This window comes from Gymnoscopelus braueri (genome assembly GCF_963280865.1).
Source record: "Gymnoscopelus braueri genome assembly, chromosome: 7".
NCBI lineage: Eukaryota > Metazoa > Chordata > Actinopteri > Myctophiformes > Myctophidae > Gymnoscopelus > Gymnoscopelus braueri.
The window spans coordinates 30,338,099-30,354,924 of NC_137608.1; the positions used below are offsets into that span (position 1 = coordinate 30,338,099).

The following is a 16,826-nucleotide window of genomic DNA, read 5'->3' on the forward strand; positions in this document are numbered from 1 at the left end:
AAACCTCTGGCTTAAAGTGTGACACCATTTAATGAACTAACTGTCTCTGTTAGCCCAGCTATAAATAAAGCAGAATACTAGACTTCGGAGTGAATGAATGCACTTCATTCACTCAAAGCCTCGTGACTTGTACACACACCTACGTTAATACAAATAGGCTGTACAGAGACCAAAATACATTGTTGATGACTGCTAAACATGGCATGAATTTACAGTTATCGCTTGTCTAATTACTATGCCCAGGCCAGGGCCTGAAGTATTTGTTGCACAACCATGAAGAAATACTCCTACCAGTTTCATTTTGATCATCTGTGGTTCATGGTTAGAGTTGTTGTTGTTTTTTCCCTCTTATGTGAGCCCAACCCTTGCTGACCTGAGCCTGGTTTTTGCGTGTTGGGATCTTGCAGCCATAATAATGGCATTCTGTGTGGCCCGGTTTGCCCTTCACTTAGCTCCCAGTGTCCTGCTGGACCAAGGGCTGGTAGTGGGGTTACGGGAAGCGACTGAGGGAAACCCACAGCCACACCTCTGCTATATAAAGCTGATACCAGAACAGAGCTAAGGCCCAGAGACGTCCCACTCCCCCCCCGATTTATCCTTGCCTTACAATTAAGTAAAGGGTGAAACTACGGCCAATGGCGAGGGCCCACCTTAGAACAGCCATGGAGTTGTGGGAAGGAGCCTTTTGAAATAGCTGTTGATACACAAAGACACAGGACGTTTGTGGCTAGGAAAAGGACAGGATAGGCGGGGCAGGCCAGTGGTACTTGACGGGTGGTTGTCTTTTGATCAGACGGTAAGATGATAAAAATAAATAAGGTACTTGGCCCCAATACTGTACCATCATTCTATAACTTTTATTTAACAAACAAAATGAAGCTCATCCTAAATAGTTTTTCAGACTTTTGCGCCTCATTTTTGTGCTGTAGGGTATGTGGCAAGGCTGTCATTTAGGAAATGACCTGTTTACAGAGTTTCTCATTGGAATGTGCTGACCTTCATTCAAGTTCCCAAGGGTGGTAAACTTGCTCAACTTTGAACTTAAAATTATAAAGACCCCTGGGTGTTTGTTTGTTTGTGCGCTTTGTGAGGAGTGCACAAGTGCAGGCTTTTTTGCATGGTTATTTTAGAACACAAAGCAAGTCTCTCATTATCCAATAGAAATGGGGATTTTCCCATATATTTCTCACAATGGACCTGACGGTGCTCCAGTGCCAAAACCATAGGGCAATGGAGTGATTGTTTATAGAAGGCTGTTTTGGGTATCACTTCAGCTGATGGTTAATTGGACTTGAATGAAGCCCATCGTTTGGTAAAAGCCGTTTCTGTGAAATGGCCCATTCAAAATACCCCATAGAAAAGCAGGCATATGCTCACGTTGTCGTAGTGTTGGCACGTCTTGTTCAGATTATATTACATAACCATAGTAATCAGCAACCTTGACCAGGCATATTTAGTTTTCCATAATTTCTGACAAGATTGTGCCTGATGTGTTCTATATTTGTTTTTATTGAAAAAAACATTATTTATGCAACCCTCGGTTTCAACCAATCAGCTGCTTTAATTGAAGTAGTTGAATGTCCACTCTTGACCCTGTCTTTTAAAAGTTGAAAGAGGTTGTTGTGGCTGCCTCGAGCCAGAATGGAATTTTCCCTTCTAGATTTGGTTTGTAAATGACAGGCATGCATACTCTGCGAGCCCTATTTGGTTATAAGGACAGTGCCATCACATGTGATGCAGAAATGTTTTCATACAATGGTTTGTGAAGCAGCTAGCGGAGCTTTTAGACTATTTGTCTTGTTTTCCATCAATCAAAATGCAAACGCCTGATTTATATTTAGTTGCGCCTGATTTATAACTCAGTTTTTGGAGAGAGGGTTCAGGTGGTCAGTGGGCACTGCTGTGTTATTTGGAGTAGAATTTCCTGAGAAAAGAAGGCTTTTGGACCTAAGTCAAGGTCAATGTTTTCTTTATTAGGACCCAAGGGTACTAATAACTTAAGGATAGCTTTGTTGTGCAGACAGGAGATTCAGCAATCCAGAGTTAAAAACAAGACATCACAGCAATACAGTTTCAAAAGAAGGGGAGGGGAAGTACTTGTGCTAGTCTCTATTTCACCCCCACTTCCTTCTAGACTTCCTGTGCCTGCTCACCACCTAAGGCTCTTATGTGTGTTCCTGCTCTCCTTTTGTGCCCTTTCCTACTGCGTTACGCACATCCATTCCACAACAACAACACACAAATCTTGCCCAGGAACTGAAGTACGTTTGGAGGAAATGCCTATATCCCCTCTACGTCTCCACGTGCCTCCTCTGTGATCCCCAGTAGATATCCTTGTCTCCAGCCCTTGTCCCCAGAGGCTTTAGGGGCTGCGAAAGCATTTTGTTTCCATCAAACACTCCAGCTTCACCACCTACTGCTTCCTGCAACATAACACCACATTCTGTTCGGTTTAGCACAGAAGTAAAAGTAACTGATAGTGAAACACAGGAAAATATGATGTCACACAAACCTGTTTTGATCAAATCGTACATGATCAAGTATACAGTATCTTATCATTGTGTTTTGCTGCTGTAGGCTCCAACCCCGGTATGGTGTTAGTTCTTGACACCCTGGTGAAAGATGAGGGTCCAGGACCAATGCTGACCCAGTCCCAACAGGAGGCTGTGCCAACAGAGCCGGACCTGGTCCTGTTCCAGCGTCAGAGGTCTGACTCGGGAGCTTCGGACCGCAGCCTGACCTCGGTGCCACCCAGGGCCCTCATGGACTCTGGGCCCTCAGAGAAGATCCTGGGCTCTGCTTTCCGGGCCAGACTGGACTCCGGGTCCTCAGACAGGAGTCAAGGGTCCCCTCAGCGTGGCCGCCTGGATTCCGGGGCCTCGGAGCACAGCATGGGCTCCCAGTCACGCTTCCGACAGAGACTGGACTCGGGTGCTTCTGATTCCAGTGTGAGCTCCAGACCCCGCCTGGGCTCTGGGACTTCAGAGAGCGCCAGTCTGTTGTCTGGGAAACGGCTGGACTCGGGGATGTCTGATCTGAGTGTGGGTGTGTCCTCTGTTGGTAGGGGTCTGATGGCAGATACAGAGATGGCCATGAGTGGCTCCTGCTCCAGCATTGACTCTGAAGCGGATATCGGCAGCCGCCTTCCAGTTGGCCTCCAGGATCAGCCCGGCCAGGACTGCTCCACCAGCATTACTGAGCAGGAACAGCCCGATGGATCTGTTTTATCTAGGAGACAAGGCTCCCACAATGGCCTGGTTAATGGCAGTGCCATGGTAAAGGCAGAAATCCAAGAACAGAAGGTAGAGTATCATGATGAATACCAATCAAGGTGTGAGACCCTAACCCTAACCCTAACCCATGGCTATATATACACAGTAAAATCCTTAGTATTAATTTAATTCTGGGAGTGTAAAGATGTTTTTACAATCTCTCGAGTTACAAATGGCTTGCGAATCAGCTGTCTAACCACAACATGGAAATATATTTACCATAACTTCACCACTGGAGGGGGGTGTTGAGCTATATAGTATCCACAATGTGCACTAGCAATCCGAGCTTTCACTCTCCCCTCTCTCTCTCTCTCTCTCCTTTCTCTCCCTCTCTCTTTACCTTTTTCTCTTCCCATCCTCTCCCCTCGCTCCATTTCTCTATATGACAAATAACACATGACACCTCATTCTTCTGTGACTCCCAGCTCTCATTGGCATCTATAAACACATCGTGTTGAACAAATGTTATGTCCTGTTTGGTTACTTTGGTTACTTGACTACACAAACAGCCTCTGCATCTCAGTTCTGTGGATTGTTACAAGTCTTTGTTGTGCTCTGGTGCATTGGTTCTGCTTCGCCTCAGAGCTGTGTTAGCCGCACCTACAGTCAGAGAGGGATAGACACTATCATAGGCCAGCAGCTCTGCATCCCCTCATCTCTCTGCACCTGGAACACAGAGCACACAAACATGCAAGAGGCCGGGTTTGTTCCTTCCCTTGTGTCAAGCAAGATGTTCTGTTCATTTGGGGACTCATGGCGCCGCGACGCCACTGTGTCGTCCCTCTTGATGTGTTTACCCAACGAAGGCCCCAGACTTCTTTTATTGTTCCCTGCAATATACTCTGATACCCAGCCTCCTGAGAGTACTGTAAACATACCGGGGCCCATCGCGGCCCCTCTGCTAAAAAAAGAACAGAGGCCCACTGCCTCACTCCAAACACCAGTGTTACATAATGAAAACACTGCCTGTGTATTATTTTGTGTGTGTGTGTGTGCTTTACTGTAGCCAATGAACCCCTTTATGCCAGTGTAGGGGCATCATGAATGTGTTTTGCTTCCCTGGAAAATGCTCAGTATACTGAACTTTTCTTCGGAAAGGGGGAAGCTATTACTACAAATTGACGTAATTCCGAACTTCTGATGGGCGGTCTCATAACCTGTGCACCCCCAGATATCCTGACTTTAGAACTAGTTCGGAAAGCCTGTCCGAACCAGCCATTTATTTCGACGTCAGAACGAGCATGTATTGGCTTTTAGGATCCAGACCTGTGTACATTAAGCCATTAATGTCAACTACTCATTGTTATGATCAGATCATTAATTATTTTTTTGGCATTTGTTTTGTTTTTTACAAATCATTCTTTCTTTCTCAGGTCAAACTAAACAGAGATCTGCCCTTCCTCACACCTCTCCACAAAGTGAAGGATTCTGGTGAGCAGCATATTATATAAATATAGAACCATAGCTAGAAGATTTATTCTGTTCACTTAAGAGATTTGCTGTGTTTGCCTTCAGCAATAGCTGAAGGAGAGTGAGATAACATCACACTAGACATGCCTAGTGCTTATGTTATTGCCGCTTCTCAAATATCAGGATTCCCTGCTCTTACTATCTATTCTAGCTTAATGGCCTCCATGTGGAGCTCTTGCGGTCTCAGGGCCAGCATGACCGTATAGGGCCAGTCACACCACAGAGGGCTGGGAAGAGGACAGAGGGCTAAAAAGAACACTGTACAGCATCTTCTCTCTCCTCTTTCCCTCCAACTCTGTCACTCACACACCTCTCTCTCTCTCTCTCTGACAGTGTTGCTCATCGCTATGTCCCATGTAGCAGAAACATTGGGTTGTCACTAAGCAACGTGTCTTTTGCCTCAATAAGGGAGCCCTTTTTAAATGTCATCAAAGTTGATCACAAATTATTTTCCATGGCATTTCATTCTCTCTCGTTCTTTGTTACAGTTGTCTCTGTACACAGTAACATCCATAGTGTTCATTTAACTCTGATAGTGTGAAAATTGAACGGTCCACTTTCAGAGTCACAAGGGATTGTACTTCATACAACCTCTGAAAGATGGCAGAATTTTATAGAAATTGTGGATGACACTGTGTAAAAATACTGTGCATCAGAGAATGTTGGGGGGTGGACAGTGGAACGTAAGACAAAAGCCGAAGAACAGAAAGAGCTGCAATGAGAGAGGTGAAGTCAAGGAAAATAAAAGGGTCTCACTCTGGAACAGAAAATAGAGTGGGAAAAAGCAAAGGGGACTTTTAGAGAGCTTTTTGAGGAGGTGGAGACAGCAAGGTTGAGAGCGGAGATGCTTTAAGGCTTATGAAGTCATTCTGTGAAGCTGAAGGGGCGTGTAGGTTTTAGGTTCTGTGTGTTTGTTGAACAGAATTATTACTAGAGTTACTCGGCATGTCTATAGCACAACAAGCTTACAAGCTGTCTCTGCTTTACAGCACCTGCGAAGAAAGATGATGTGCTGGAACCATTCAGCCGGGCCAACTCTGTACGGGACCGGATGCGCAAGTTCACAGAACCCAGCCCAAGTCCTGCCCCAGCCCAGAAGAATAGGGTGAGGAATAGGACTGCCCCTGGCACTACTGGACAGACCAATTTCTCCAGAGTCAACCAGTTGTTTGCAGGCAGAGCCGCAGCATCCCCCAGTACCTGTGGCGAGAGGCCAGAAGGTCCACGTGCACCCTCCACATCTCACACCTCAGTCTCCTCTAGCACAGGAGTCCCGGCCCAGAGTAAGTCCACGCCTCAGTCAGTGGGTGGGACCGGCAAACCTCTGTCCTCAGCTACCCAATCACAGAACGCCACAGGCGGGACGAGGCATCCAGCTGAAAAGCTCAGGAACGCCTCGGGTGACTCAAAGGAAGACAGGACCCCAGGGAGACTAGCTGGACAGCAAGACAACCAGGGAGAAGCAGACCCTGACATGAAGACCTTCCTCACCATTGAGATCAAGGATGGGCGCACCACCACCTCCTCATCCTCCACCTCCTCCTCTAGGGGCAACATAGTACCCATCACCAACATGGCTCCACGCATCAATGCCATCAACGCTATGGGACAGAGAGCAGGTAGGAGCATTAACACTTAGCAGTCATGATCAAGTGATGTTACTTTTAGTTTGATTAATACTCCGATCAATGCTGGTCCATTTTGTTATGTGAATAAAATTAACAGTGAGGATTTTACTGTGTAACATCAGTTGAAGTTGCATGTAAACTGCGTACAAACGTACATACCCGATCAATTCACCCTGCGTGTTGGAAGAATCTTGTAGTCTATTAAACTGCCACTTCTTGAGCTTTCGTTCAGTGTGCAGCATGGACACTGACTGTGTGTGTGTGGAGGTGGTACAATATTCAGTACCGTAACTCCACATTTAACAAGAAGTATAAATATTCATCCTGCTCCGCCTCCCAAGCCTCTCACCAGCACTCTGATCACACTGGAATCCCAGTTGCCGTGGGAGACGGCAGAGACACTGAGGATTTAGCCACATGTAGGATGATGACAAGGAGCTGGAGTCAAGCTAGGCTGGGCCATACTGAGCCAAACAAAGTGCATGGGTGTGTGGGAACAGAGGAAGAGTTGATATGAAACACCATTGTTAGCTGTATTGGGCGTTTGGCATATTGTACCCGGGGGTGCAGCCAGTGGTACACAGTACTGTATACTGTATGTTTTTAGACAAATGCAACAGTTGGCTGTTATTGTGAAGGTAGATGGAATAATACTGCTAATAATCACAATAGACTTTTCAGTATGTGCCACACACTGTAGATATTGTTCTCTCTTTCTTTATCTCAGTCACATACGCATGTATTTACACGCTCGCCCTTTAATACACTATGTACACTCGGTACGCAAAGTGCAGTGCTATCAGAAAGTCGCTATTTGCAATCAGCAATACTGTAGCATGGGATAATGTACAAATAATGGCACCAAAAGACAGAATTACTGTACCTAATACTCTGTCGGAGAGCATTTGCATGAGTGTAATCACAGGTCAAGTGTGTTTCTTTATGCCTGTGAATCTCGGTCATTCACAGAAGCAGCATCGCAGCAGCTGCTGTAAAGTTCTATCAAAACAAGATGTCTCGGGCTGCGGTGCTTCCCAACAACCAGGACCTCCAACCCAAACAGTTTACTTAAGTTTGCGTGGTTACAACCCCCCGGCCAATCCCTCTTACAACCTTGTGGACTGAGCCTTGACAGCTCCACTGGGCTTCTTCACGAGGGTTCAACTGTTGCTTTTAAGCCCAATTTGCTTCAATGGCCACAGGCTCCTTTTTTGGAAGCTCCCCGTCTCCCTCTGACGGAAGGCAGGCTGGGATCAAACATCTGCTTCCCTCAGAAGCACCTATCTACAGTACATTCTACAATGTACAGTTATAGCCTAATAAAAAATTGTATGTAGTTAGTTTTGGCAAGCGACACTATTGTGCAACAAAGTATAAATCACGCTTTACAGTACCTGCACTGGTATGCATCAAACCTAGGTTTAAGATTGTAGAGTGCGTGCAGGCAAGCATGTCACATGAAAATGTGTGTCTGTGTACTCTTACCGGCAGATGACCAAGGAGTGTTTATATTAAAGGTGGCGTAATGCATATTTGAGGCTCTCTCATAAGACACAAGACCCTTCTGTTTAGGACACTCTGGCAGCTTACATAACTGACAAATGGCGATGACCGGAACACTGTGGACCCACACACATTTTGCAATTATACACATAAATATACAGTACAGTATACTGTATAGCTTTCTGTGGTTTGTTAGTCTTCTGTTTGTTTCTATGGAAAGTAAAACCATTTACTGTATGAGAAAACAAATATCGCCTAGTGGGTTATAATGTTTGTGTCTAATTTGAGTGTATTGGACATTTTAGATCCATGTGTCTCTGTCTCATCTCTGTCTTTGTCTGTGTCTTAATCAGACTTGACCCTGGGCCTGAGAGCGACGCCATTCAAGATCTCCTCGTCCAGTCTTACCTCAAGTTCTTCATTTAAGGTACCATCTTGTCTTGAGAAACGTTTTATACAGTGCCATGGTTGTCTTTGTTTAGACCGCTGGTTCTCAACTTTTTGAGGACCCACAGTTTGACATATATTCGATCAAGGACCCCCATTTGATAAAATTTTTATCCCTGAAACCCCGATCTATTCTTAACAATTAAAAATGTAACTCTGAGTGTACAAATTTAAGCTCTCTGTGTTATAGACCCGTGAGGACACATTTGGTTCCTAAGCCTAACTATCAGTCATTTTGGTTGGGACCCCCTGGCACCCCCTCAAGCACCCCACGTTGAGAACCTCCAGTTATACACTTGCCAAAATGTTATTAACTGACACTTTCAGAAAGTTTCAGCTTCAAGTCCCCGCATCGCAAAGCATGCATTCTAAACTCCTGCTTTTATGTCTTGACTTAATCCTTTAGTTTCAAATGTATTCAAATGCATTGTATAGAAATTCACATATAGCACATTGGCAAGGCTCCCAATAGCAAGTCACCTAAGAGCCTTAATGCGATGGAAGGCGTGGACAGAGAGCACGGGAAGGACAGTGTTTATCAAACACAGAGTGGGTAGCTGGTCACATTTGTCCTTGTAGGGTATGAGAGACGGACAGAGGGAGAGAGGGTAGGAGGTGCTGCAGCATTCCTCATTTCCCCTCAGTAGACCATGCCCACTTAGAGCTATCTAGCAAATGCTTCTTAAATCACACCTGTCTGTCTTCATCTGCACCAATTCCTCTCCATCTGCCACCACCCCACACTTTAAACTAGCCTATAGTACAAGTTCATCATCGCATCCATTCACATGCTTCTGAAACCTTGAGCTGCGACCTTCACTCTTGCCATGTGCATTGTGATTGGCTAAGAGAGTGGTCTGGCTCAGACCACGGACCGTCATGGTAGATAATGATTGTTGATCTCCTCTCATGCAACCGCTCCACTCCCCACCCCCTGCCCCCATGGTGACCTCTCGAGGTGTGCGAGAAGCCAAACCTGCCCTGTAGCTTAAGGCCTACTCTGTATCCTTAGCTTTCTACGCTCTGTGAAAGGAATAGTCTCATGATGAATGAAGATGACTGAGTGGAGGGTGGCGAGCAAAGTCCTTATAGTGGTGCCGGCCCACGGCAGAATAATCTAAATAGTAGTCTTCAAGAGACTTTTTGGAAACGTTTCGGCAGGTAACTGCCTTCCTACTCTGTAGAAGGCAGTCACCTGCCGAAACGTTGGTTTCTTTTTACTCTGCGTCCACAAATAAAGTATTGGCACTTTGGCTACCAGTGTGCAGCCACCACCTTGTCTCTTGAAGACTACTATTTAGTCCACACACACCTCCATGCTGAGCACAGCAGTAATCTGGTTATGGGATCAGGGCACTGGTTAATTAGAGTTAGGAGGAGGCAGCCTGGGGTTGCAAGGTGGATTTAAGGTGTTGGACTGAGATCATCGGCATCAGTTAAGACTTGCTTGAGATTCAGAAGATTCAATGCTCCACATACGATAGAGAGACCGCTCAACAAGGACGTTCATTCTGCAGAAATGAGTTGCAGGCTTCACTGAACTAAGACTTATTACACTAACTACGCCCAGGTAACTTTGTTGTGGGGAATTAATGTGTGATTTGACGGATAACATTGTGAATTGGATATATTTTGCAATTGTAATCTATATTGGAGATTCTTTACAATTGTAATCTACGTATGTCTATTTATGTTCAAATTGGAATTATTGTTCATTATGCTTTTGGCAACATTCCCTGCCTACCAAGACCCAACCCAATTGCATGGTATAGAATGCAGTATGAAAGATAAATCAGTCACCGATCATTAGTTAAGCCTCATGTTTTTGCGGTTCAGCTAACTCTGTTGTTATACATAGCTGTTGAAGATGAGGGTTAAGCCAGCGAGTTTAACACAAGCTTTGAATTATAGTCCACGACATGGTTGCATGTTCCCACGGCTAGGCTGTGTTTGCAGGTGACACATACTGTAAGGCTGTCTCAGCATCACTAACAATAAGGGGCATTTGCATCCATCCAGCTCTTCCACTCTCTTGCTTAATTTATTCTCTCGTGCTCCGCACTGCAGCACGTTGCGAACTTGTAGATCTGCTGTTTTCAAGATACCTGATATATATCAATTATCTCTTTGTAAATAAGCAGAAATGTGCAGCTTTTGCCTTTCAAAAACATGCAAATACAGAAGAAGCTTGGCTAATGAGATTGTAAGCAAGCATCTAGCAGACACTGCTGGTTACCATCAACCAAGGCTGGGATACGTTTAGACGCTGATCCAGAGACCACCACCTGTTCTCTGGGCTTTCCCTTTCTTAGTGAAAGTTCAAGGTCGTTTCAGTGCTTTGTGTGCCTAGAGGAAGCAAGGGAGTATTTGGATTGGACTACACTGACAATTTAGTACATCGACGCTTTCCCCTTCACATTTAGAACTTATTTAATGATGGTGGTTATGCTAATGCGAGTGCTGTATACATTAAGCCTAATTTATAGTGTGTGTGAGCCAAGCCGTGGCACATAGCTCTGTCTGTACTAGATATTATTAGAGTTATGAGCCACGAGCCATTGCTTGTCTCACACAGTATAAATTAGGCATTAGTGCCAAAGACATGCAAGGTTTTAATATTTCTTTCCCCAGTTGTTGCTGTTATTTTAATGAGCTGAGTAGCTCCTCTCTGAGACTTTGTGATCTGTTTGGGTGGTCCGGACTTCTCCTTGGTGGTCTGTCCACTCTTATCAGCTCTCATGCTTCTATAATTTCCTTGTTCTGATGGGTTCCCATTCGTACAATTAATTAAATACAACAGCCAGGAGCTTTGCATCAGCATTAATGAAGGGAGATAAAGCTTACTGAATTACATAAAAGGAAGGAAAGGAATAAAAGCAACACAGTGTGTGTTACTGTCACACCATCATGGAGAGGGAGAGAGAGAGAGAGATGGGTACATTTAAAGATGGCAGTAAAGATGCTTGAGGTGCTTCAGCATAGTAGAGAAAGTGCATTTAAGATGGGAAGACCGACCATTAACCACTTTCAATATTCCTAGTCCAAGTGCACGCAGGCGTTCCTGTTTCTCATCCGTACATTCAGGCTGACCACTGCCCTCGTGCAATGAGACGGACATGAATATAAATAATGCCATCACGTTACATCCAGGGTGATGACAGGACAGTTAATCCCACTCCCGCAGAGAGCCCTGGGTCACATTGGTAAGGCACTGTATGGACAAGCTAGTCTCACAGTAGCCATAGATAATTAGATACACATAGGTGCACATCTATTGGGTGCACATCTATTGAAAAGTGTTTTAAGGACCAAAAAAAAGAAGCGTGACAGACATAAGAATTGCACAACCACGGGCCTCCTTTACAGCCCAGCCAATCAAACACGTGCCTGAGATTTTGTCTGGGAAAGATTTTCTGACTTGTTGTTCAGAAACCCCATCCCTGTAAATGATGACATGAAATGGATGGGTCTGACCATGTGGGACTACTGATAAACAGTCATCCCATTGACGATATTCTCACTGTGGCCAATTTGCTCTCCTGAGTCCTTTCATACTTGGGGGGAGGTGGGGGGGTCACTGTCAATTGTCACATAGTAGGATAAGCACCCTGTTGTTAACATGCTCCTGTACGCTGTCACATACTGGTTTGTGTGTGTTCACACAGACTGTTCCCTGGAGCCCGAACTGGGGGTCTGTGCAGGTACAAAAATAATCTGAGAAACCTTTTGTTTTGGATTAATTTAATCATGTGTGGATTGTATCAACTCAACAGCCCATTAAGCCTGAACCATCATGTTTTTTATCCCTGGTGTTATATTACCAGTTACATTTTAAATGTGTTCCCTTAGAGCACTTATCTCATTGTGGTGTTAGCTCTTCACTGGAGTTGAGCCAGACTGAAGTCCCTGGCATGCTTTATTTCTGTGCTCTGAAGGAAGCCACACTGATATTTTTAGATGCTGTTCTAAATAGCAAAGGCCAGACATCTTCACTTCACCGCCGGGGACGGATGATATTAATTTATTGTCTGATTGACACTACTACCACATTAGCAGACTACCATCATAAACATAGGGGCCTGTAAGTTAATTGCTGTTTTACAATGACACTTGGGCAAATGGGCATTAACGCAATGCAGCAAAGTTTGGTACGATGTGCATCCATCATTTTCCCTCTCTTTCTCCCCGTCTCTCTCCCTCTCTCATTCTGTCACAGTAGATACATTAGGCATTTACACATGCAGCAGTCTCTCGCTCTGTCATTCATAGACTTATTGACTGCTTGAATGTAAATGGTGCATTAATAAAAATAGGCCCATGCCTGTTGGGAAGGCATTCACCTCCGGTTAAGCAACAGCCGTTGTCAGAGTAGCCGTGTACTTAGTGCACTATCCATTATCATAGTACTTGGAGGCCAGTCTATGACGTCAGTACTGCGATGTCATATTGAAATCTCCATATATGGACAAGATATTCAGAGAGATGGACAGACGGACACACAGACAAGTCAAACGATTCTCCAGATATGCGGGGGACAAATACACACAGACAGACAGACAGTCAGAGATTCTGTGCATTTATAGATAAATAAATAGACTTGACCAGTACCCCTACCCCTTCTCGGGGAACACGCAAGTCAGGAACTATGTAAATCAATTTACGATACGGTCCTCTGCGACACGTACGCCGAGTTTGAAGTCGATCGGTCGGGGGGTCTCAAGATACACACACTCACTCACACATATTTTGTGAATTAATAAAAGGATAGAATAAATATATTATTAAAGGGCGCTGGCCTAGTCGGGTTTCTTCTGTCTCTCTCTCTCTCTCTGCATGCCCCCCCCCCTCTATCTCTGCCCCGATTCCCAGCAGCCACTCTACCCCCTGAGCCACTCGACTGCTACCCTATCTATGTGGTGTGATTAGTCATATTGCTCTTGAGGTTTGATCCATGTCGACTGGTCAATGCATTTATATTATGGTGAGTATTCTGTCTACTCACTATGGGGGTCAGATTCTTCCTGGAAGCTGTTTTACTTTCCTTCAGTAGAAGTACCAGGAAAGGCCATTCATGTCCATGGTCACTATTTTTGTCACTCACACAGTTTTCCACTCTAGGATAAAGTCAAGCATGAGGTGTTTGTTTAGAACAGTGAATCAGTGCCAGCCCTGATTAGAGCTTAGATGATTAGTCCACAATGTTAGCAGAGAGATGAAAAATACAGCTGTAAATGTTGAATTATCTTAGGGGTTCCGCAAGTTGCAAAATATTTATTTGATGTGCGCACTGTTTACAAAATGTACAGTATAATGATCCAGTCAGTGTGGTGTGTTGCTATACATCAACATTAAGCTCAGTGTGCATTTCACACTGTTATGTAACCCCATTCCCCTAAACACTGACTGTTCTGATTATGATTCGGTTGTGTCCACTGAACTGCAAAAAAATAAATATTAAGTGTCTGATATACGCACTTGACAATGTATAAACAATGTGCGTACATACTCATAAAGACACAGGTCTGTATCAACACACACTTTCAACTTGACACACAAAGCACTTGAGGCATGCACATTTACATGTGCACAAGGCATGCACATGTAATTCACAGTGGCAGCTGGTTGGATCAGCACTTGGTTCTGTTCTGTCAGTCAATCAGTCCCAAACACAGTCCAGCAGGGCTGATCCCTCCTTCCCCGTGACCCTTCGCAGCCTGGCATAACTGGACACAAGCTCTCCCTCACCATGATACCTGGCCTCATAAACTAACCTCCCCTCTGGAGGTTTCTCTTCTGAACCAGAGTCATGCAAATCAATTGATCCAATTTGACAGGCATTAGGCTGCAGTTCGTCAGAAACTGTTTTAAGAGTCATTGTTTAGCATTGTTTAGTCCGTTGTTTAGCTCTTTCAGCTGAGAGCACCGGCCCAGAGCCACATCTAAAGAGGTAGTCGCATGCAAGTCGAGGTGTGAAGGACAAGGGCTCTAAATAAAAGGAGAGTTGAGGGGGGGGGCAGTATTCCCCCCTCAGGCCCCCACCAGGCCTGCCTGGCTCTCTGGAATAATGGCTGGGCCAATGACAAATAGACAGACATGTCTATGGCACCTGAGGAAAAAAAAGGGGGCTGTGACCACTGCTGCCCTGGAAAGAGATTCTGTCTGTGCTCATTGGTTGTCCAGCCCAGGCCACTGAACAGGGGAGATTTGCCGGGGGTATAAAGTATGTGTGTTGCTTTGAAGGGTCTCTATAAACAGGCAGACAGAGAGGACATCTTCTCTTACTGTCCTCTGATGTCCATCATATTGTTATTTCTTGGCTATTACAGTTTTCAAACTTTGGGACACCTGAGTGTGGAATTGTAAAAAGAAAACTTATTTTTTTAAATCATTCAATTCAAGAAGGACTAGCTTCAGTGTAACACTGAGTGCAGCTGGACTGGCCATGCCTGGGGTGAACCTAGATTTCGTCCCAGCTTCAGAGGCTCCAGCAGGATTGGGCAGCCCTGACAGCTTGTGTGCCGAGTCTGGGCTGGAGGAGGCGATCGGAGACCTGCTTGTCCAGGAGCAGGTGGAGGAGGAGGAAGAGGTCACGGAGCAGAGTTTGGAGCTAACATTGCGCTGTGCAGTTGGGGAGATACACAATGATTTGCAGGTCTTTGGAAAGCGAGTGGATGCCCGGCTTGAGGAGGCAGCTGCCCAGGTGGCTCCATTGGCCGAGGCCCTTGTTGGTCTTCAGGAGGAAAACCTGAGGCTGCAGGTTCAGCAGGAGAGGCTTGTGAGACAAGTGGAGGCCCTGTGCCGGGCAATGGGCCTACCTGAACCCTCTATTCATGTACCACCCAACACTGAAAGCTTACCATCCATTCCCTGTGACCCCCATGCTCTATCCAGCGCACCTCTGGATATGTCCAGTATTCCCCTGGATGCTTTATTCGCAGCACTCTCAGATACTCCATCCAATACACCACCAGGTTCACCCAGCCTACCTCTGGATTCTCCATCCAGAAAACCCTTGGATACACCATCTAGTATTCCCATGAAGCCTGATCCCTGCTTCCATGAATCAGAATCTCTATCCAGTGGAACAGATGAAGCAGCCACTCAGAAGCCTGAAACTGAAACAGTGTCTGTCTCTCACCCTGCCACCTTTGCAACATGTCGCTCTTCTTCTGCTCCTTCTCTCATCGGAAACCTTTCTCGCACAAACAGCATGGTATGGTGTACCTCATCATCGCTACAGTTTTAACCCATATATTGTTCTTGGAATACTATTTGGTAATGAGGTATCTTGTGTGCAAAGCTGACAATTTGGCCGCTAGAGGAAAGACCATGGGGTCAACAAAATCAGCAGGGTTCATCATTTGGGGAGAATGGAGTTTGTGCAAATTCCATGGCAATACAGCCAGTAGTTTTTGAGATACTGTATATTGTTTGGGAATAAAGTGGTGGCCGACTAACATAGCCATCCTTTACCACTGCTAACGTATTGCTTACAGTACGTATGTGCTCCCTGACATTTTTGGGTCTCCTATGCTAGTTTGTATAGCTGTGGAGTCTGTGTTTCTTGTGGTCACGGCATAACTATAATAACTGAACCAGGCAAGATCTTCCGTAGGAAATGTGTTCTAGTGGCAGAACTGACACACTTCCTGGTGTGTGGAGAAGCGAAACTGTCACTATCTGTACACTAGTTTCCTGACCAAACTTAAAATGGCCATAACTTTTACTCTCCTGGGAAATGTATGTACCGTAAACAGACTTAAGAATTGTGGTTCCTGAACTTTGCATGTAGAGATATTCAGATCAGCTGTGTTGTGACTGGTCTCCATGGAACACAGCCAGAGAAATTGGCAACTTAAAGGGCTCTACTCTACAATGACCTCTATGGCCCTCAAATCGCTCTTCAAACAACTCTTTAATAGAGTAGGATAGAGTTGCCACTTTGGATTGGCAGTGTCACTTTGTGCTTCTTTCTCACTATTCAACCAACCATCTCACAAAAATAGTGTTTTAAATATAGTGCATGTGACATTTGCGTAAATCATTCTCATTCTTTCATGTATTATAACACATTTACCATGAATCGGCACCTTTTATAAATCATGTAAAAAAAACTATGAAGATTTGAAAAGACTTCCAGAGTTCCTGTTAATTTCCATTATTATTATTTTTAAAAAAAAGATGTTTATGCAATTATCACTCCGATGATCAAGATGATAGATAAAGTGTAGATGATCATTGTATCAGAGAAATTCTCTCACTTGCCCCACACACATTTGCTCTTCGCTTCACTAAGAGGCCTTGTTTGGCCCATTGTGTCCAAAAACATTCCTCTGGGGAAGAGCTCTGGCCAGAAAGCTCTTGTACAGAACACTGTCCATTGTCCCTCCATGGTTATAGCCAGAGTGGAAGACAGGAGAGTTTGTGATGGAGACAGAGCCAACTGTCTGGGCTATATCTGTATCTGGACCTGGAGCCAATAACAACAAAGGCAATAATAGCCACC

General features: G+C 44.9%; 1 protein-coding gene across 2 annotated transcripts in view; it reads left to right on the top strand.

The window, feature by feature from the left end:
- The window catches only part of smtnb (smoothelin b), a 52,118-nt gene that overhangs the window by 27,228 nt on the left and 8,064 nt on the right, over positions 1–16,826 (top strand). For both annotated transcript variants that reach the window (XM_080432543.1, XM_080432544.1), the window contains 4 exons: positions 2,578–3,302; positions 4,646–4,703; positions 5,732–6,361; positions 8,227–8,300. In XM_080432543.1, coding sequence (XP_080288669.1) covers positions 2,578–3,302; positions 4,646–4,703; positions 5,732–6,361; positions 8,227–8,300 — 1,487 coding nt within the window. The remainder of the gene's footprint in view (positions 1–2,577; positions 3,303–4,645; positions 4,704–5,731; positions 6,362–8,226; positions 8,301–16,826) is intronic.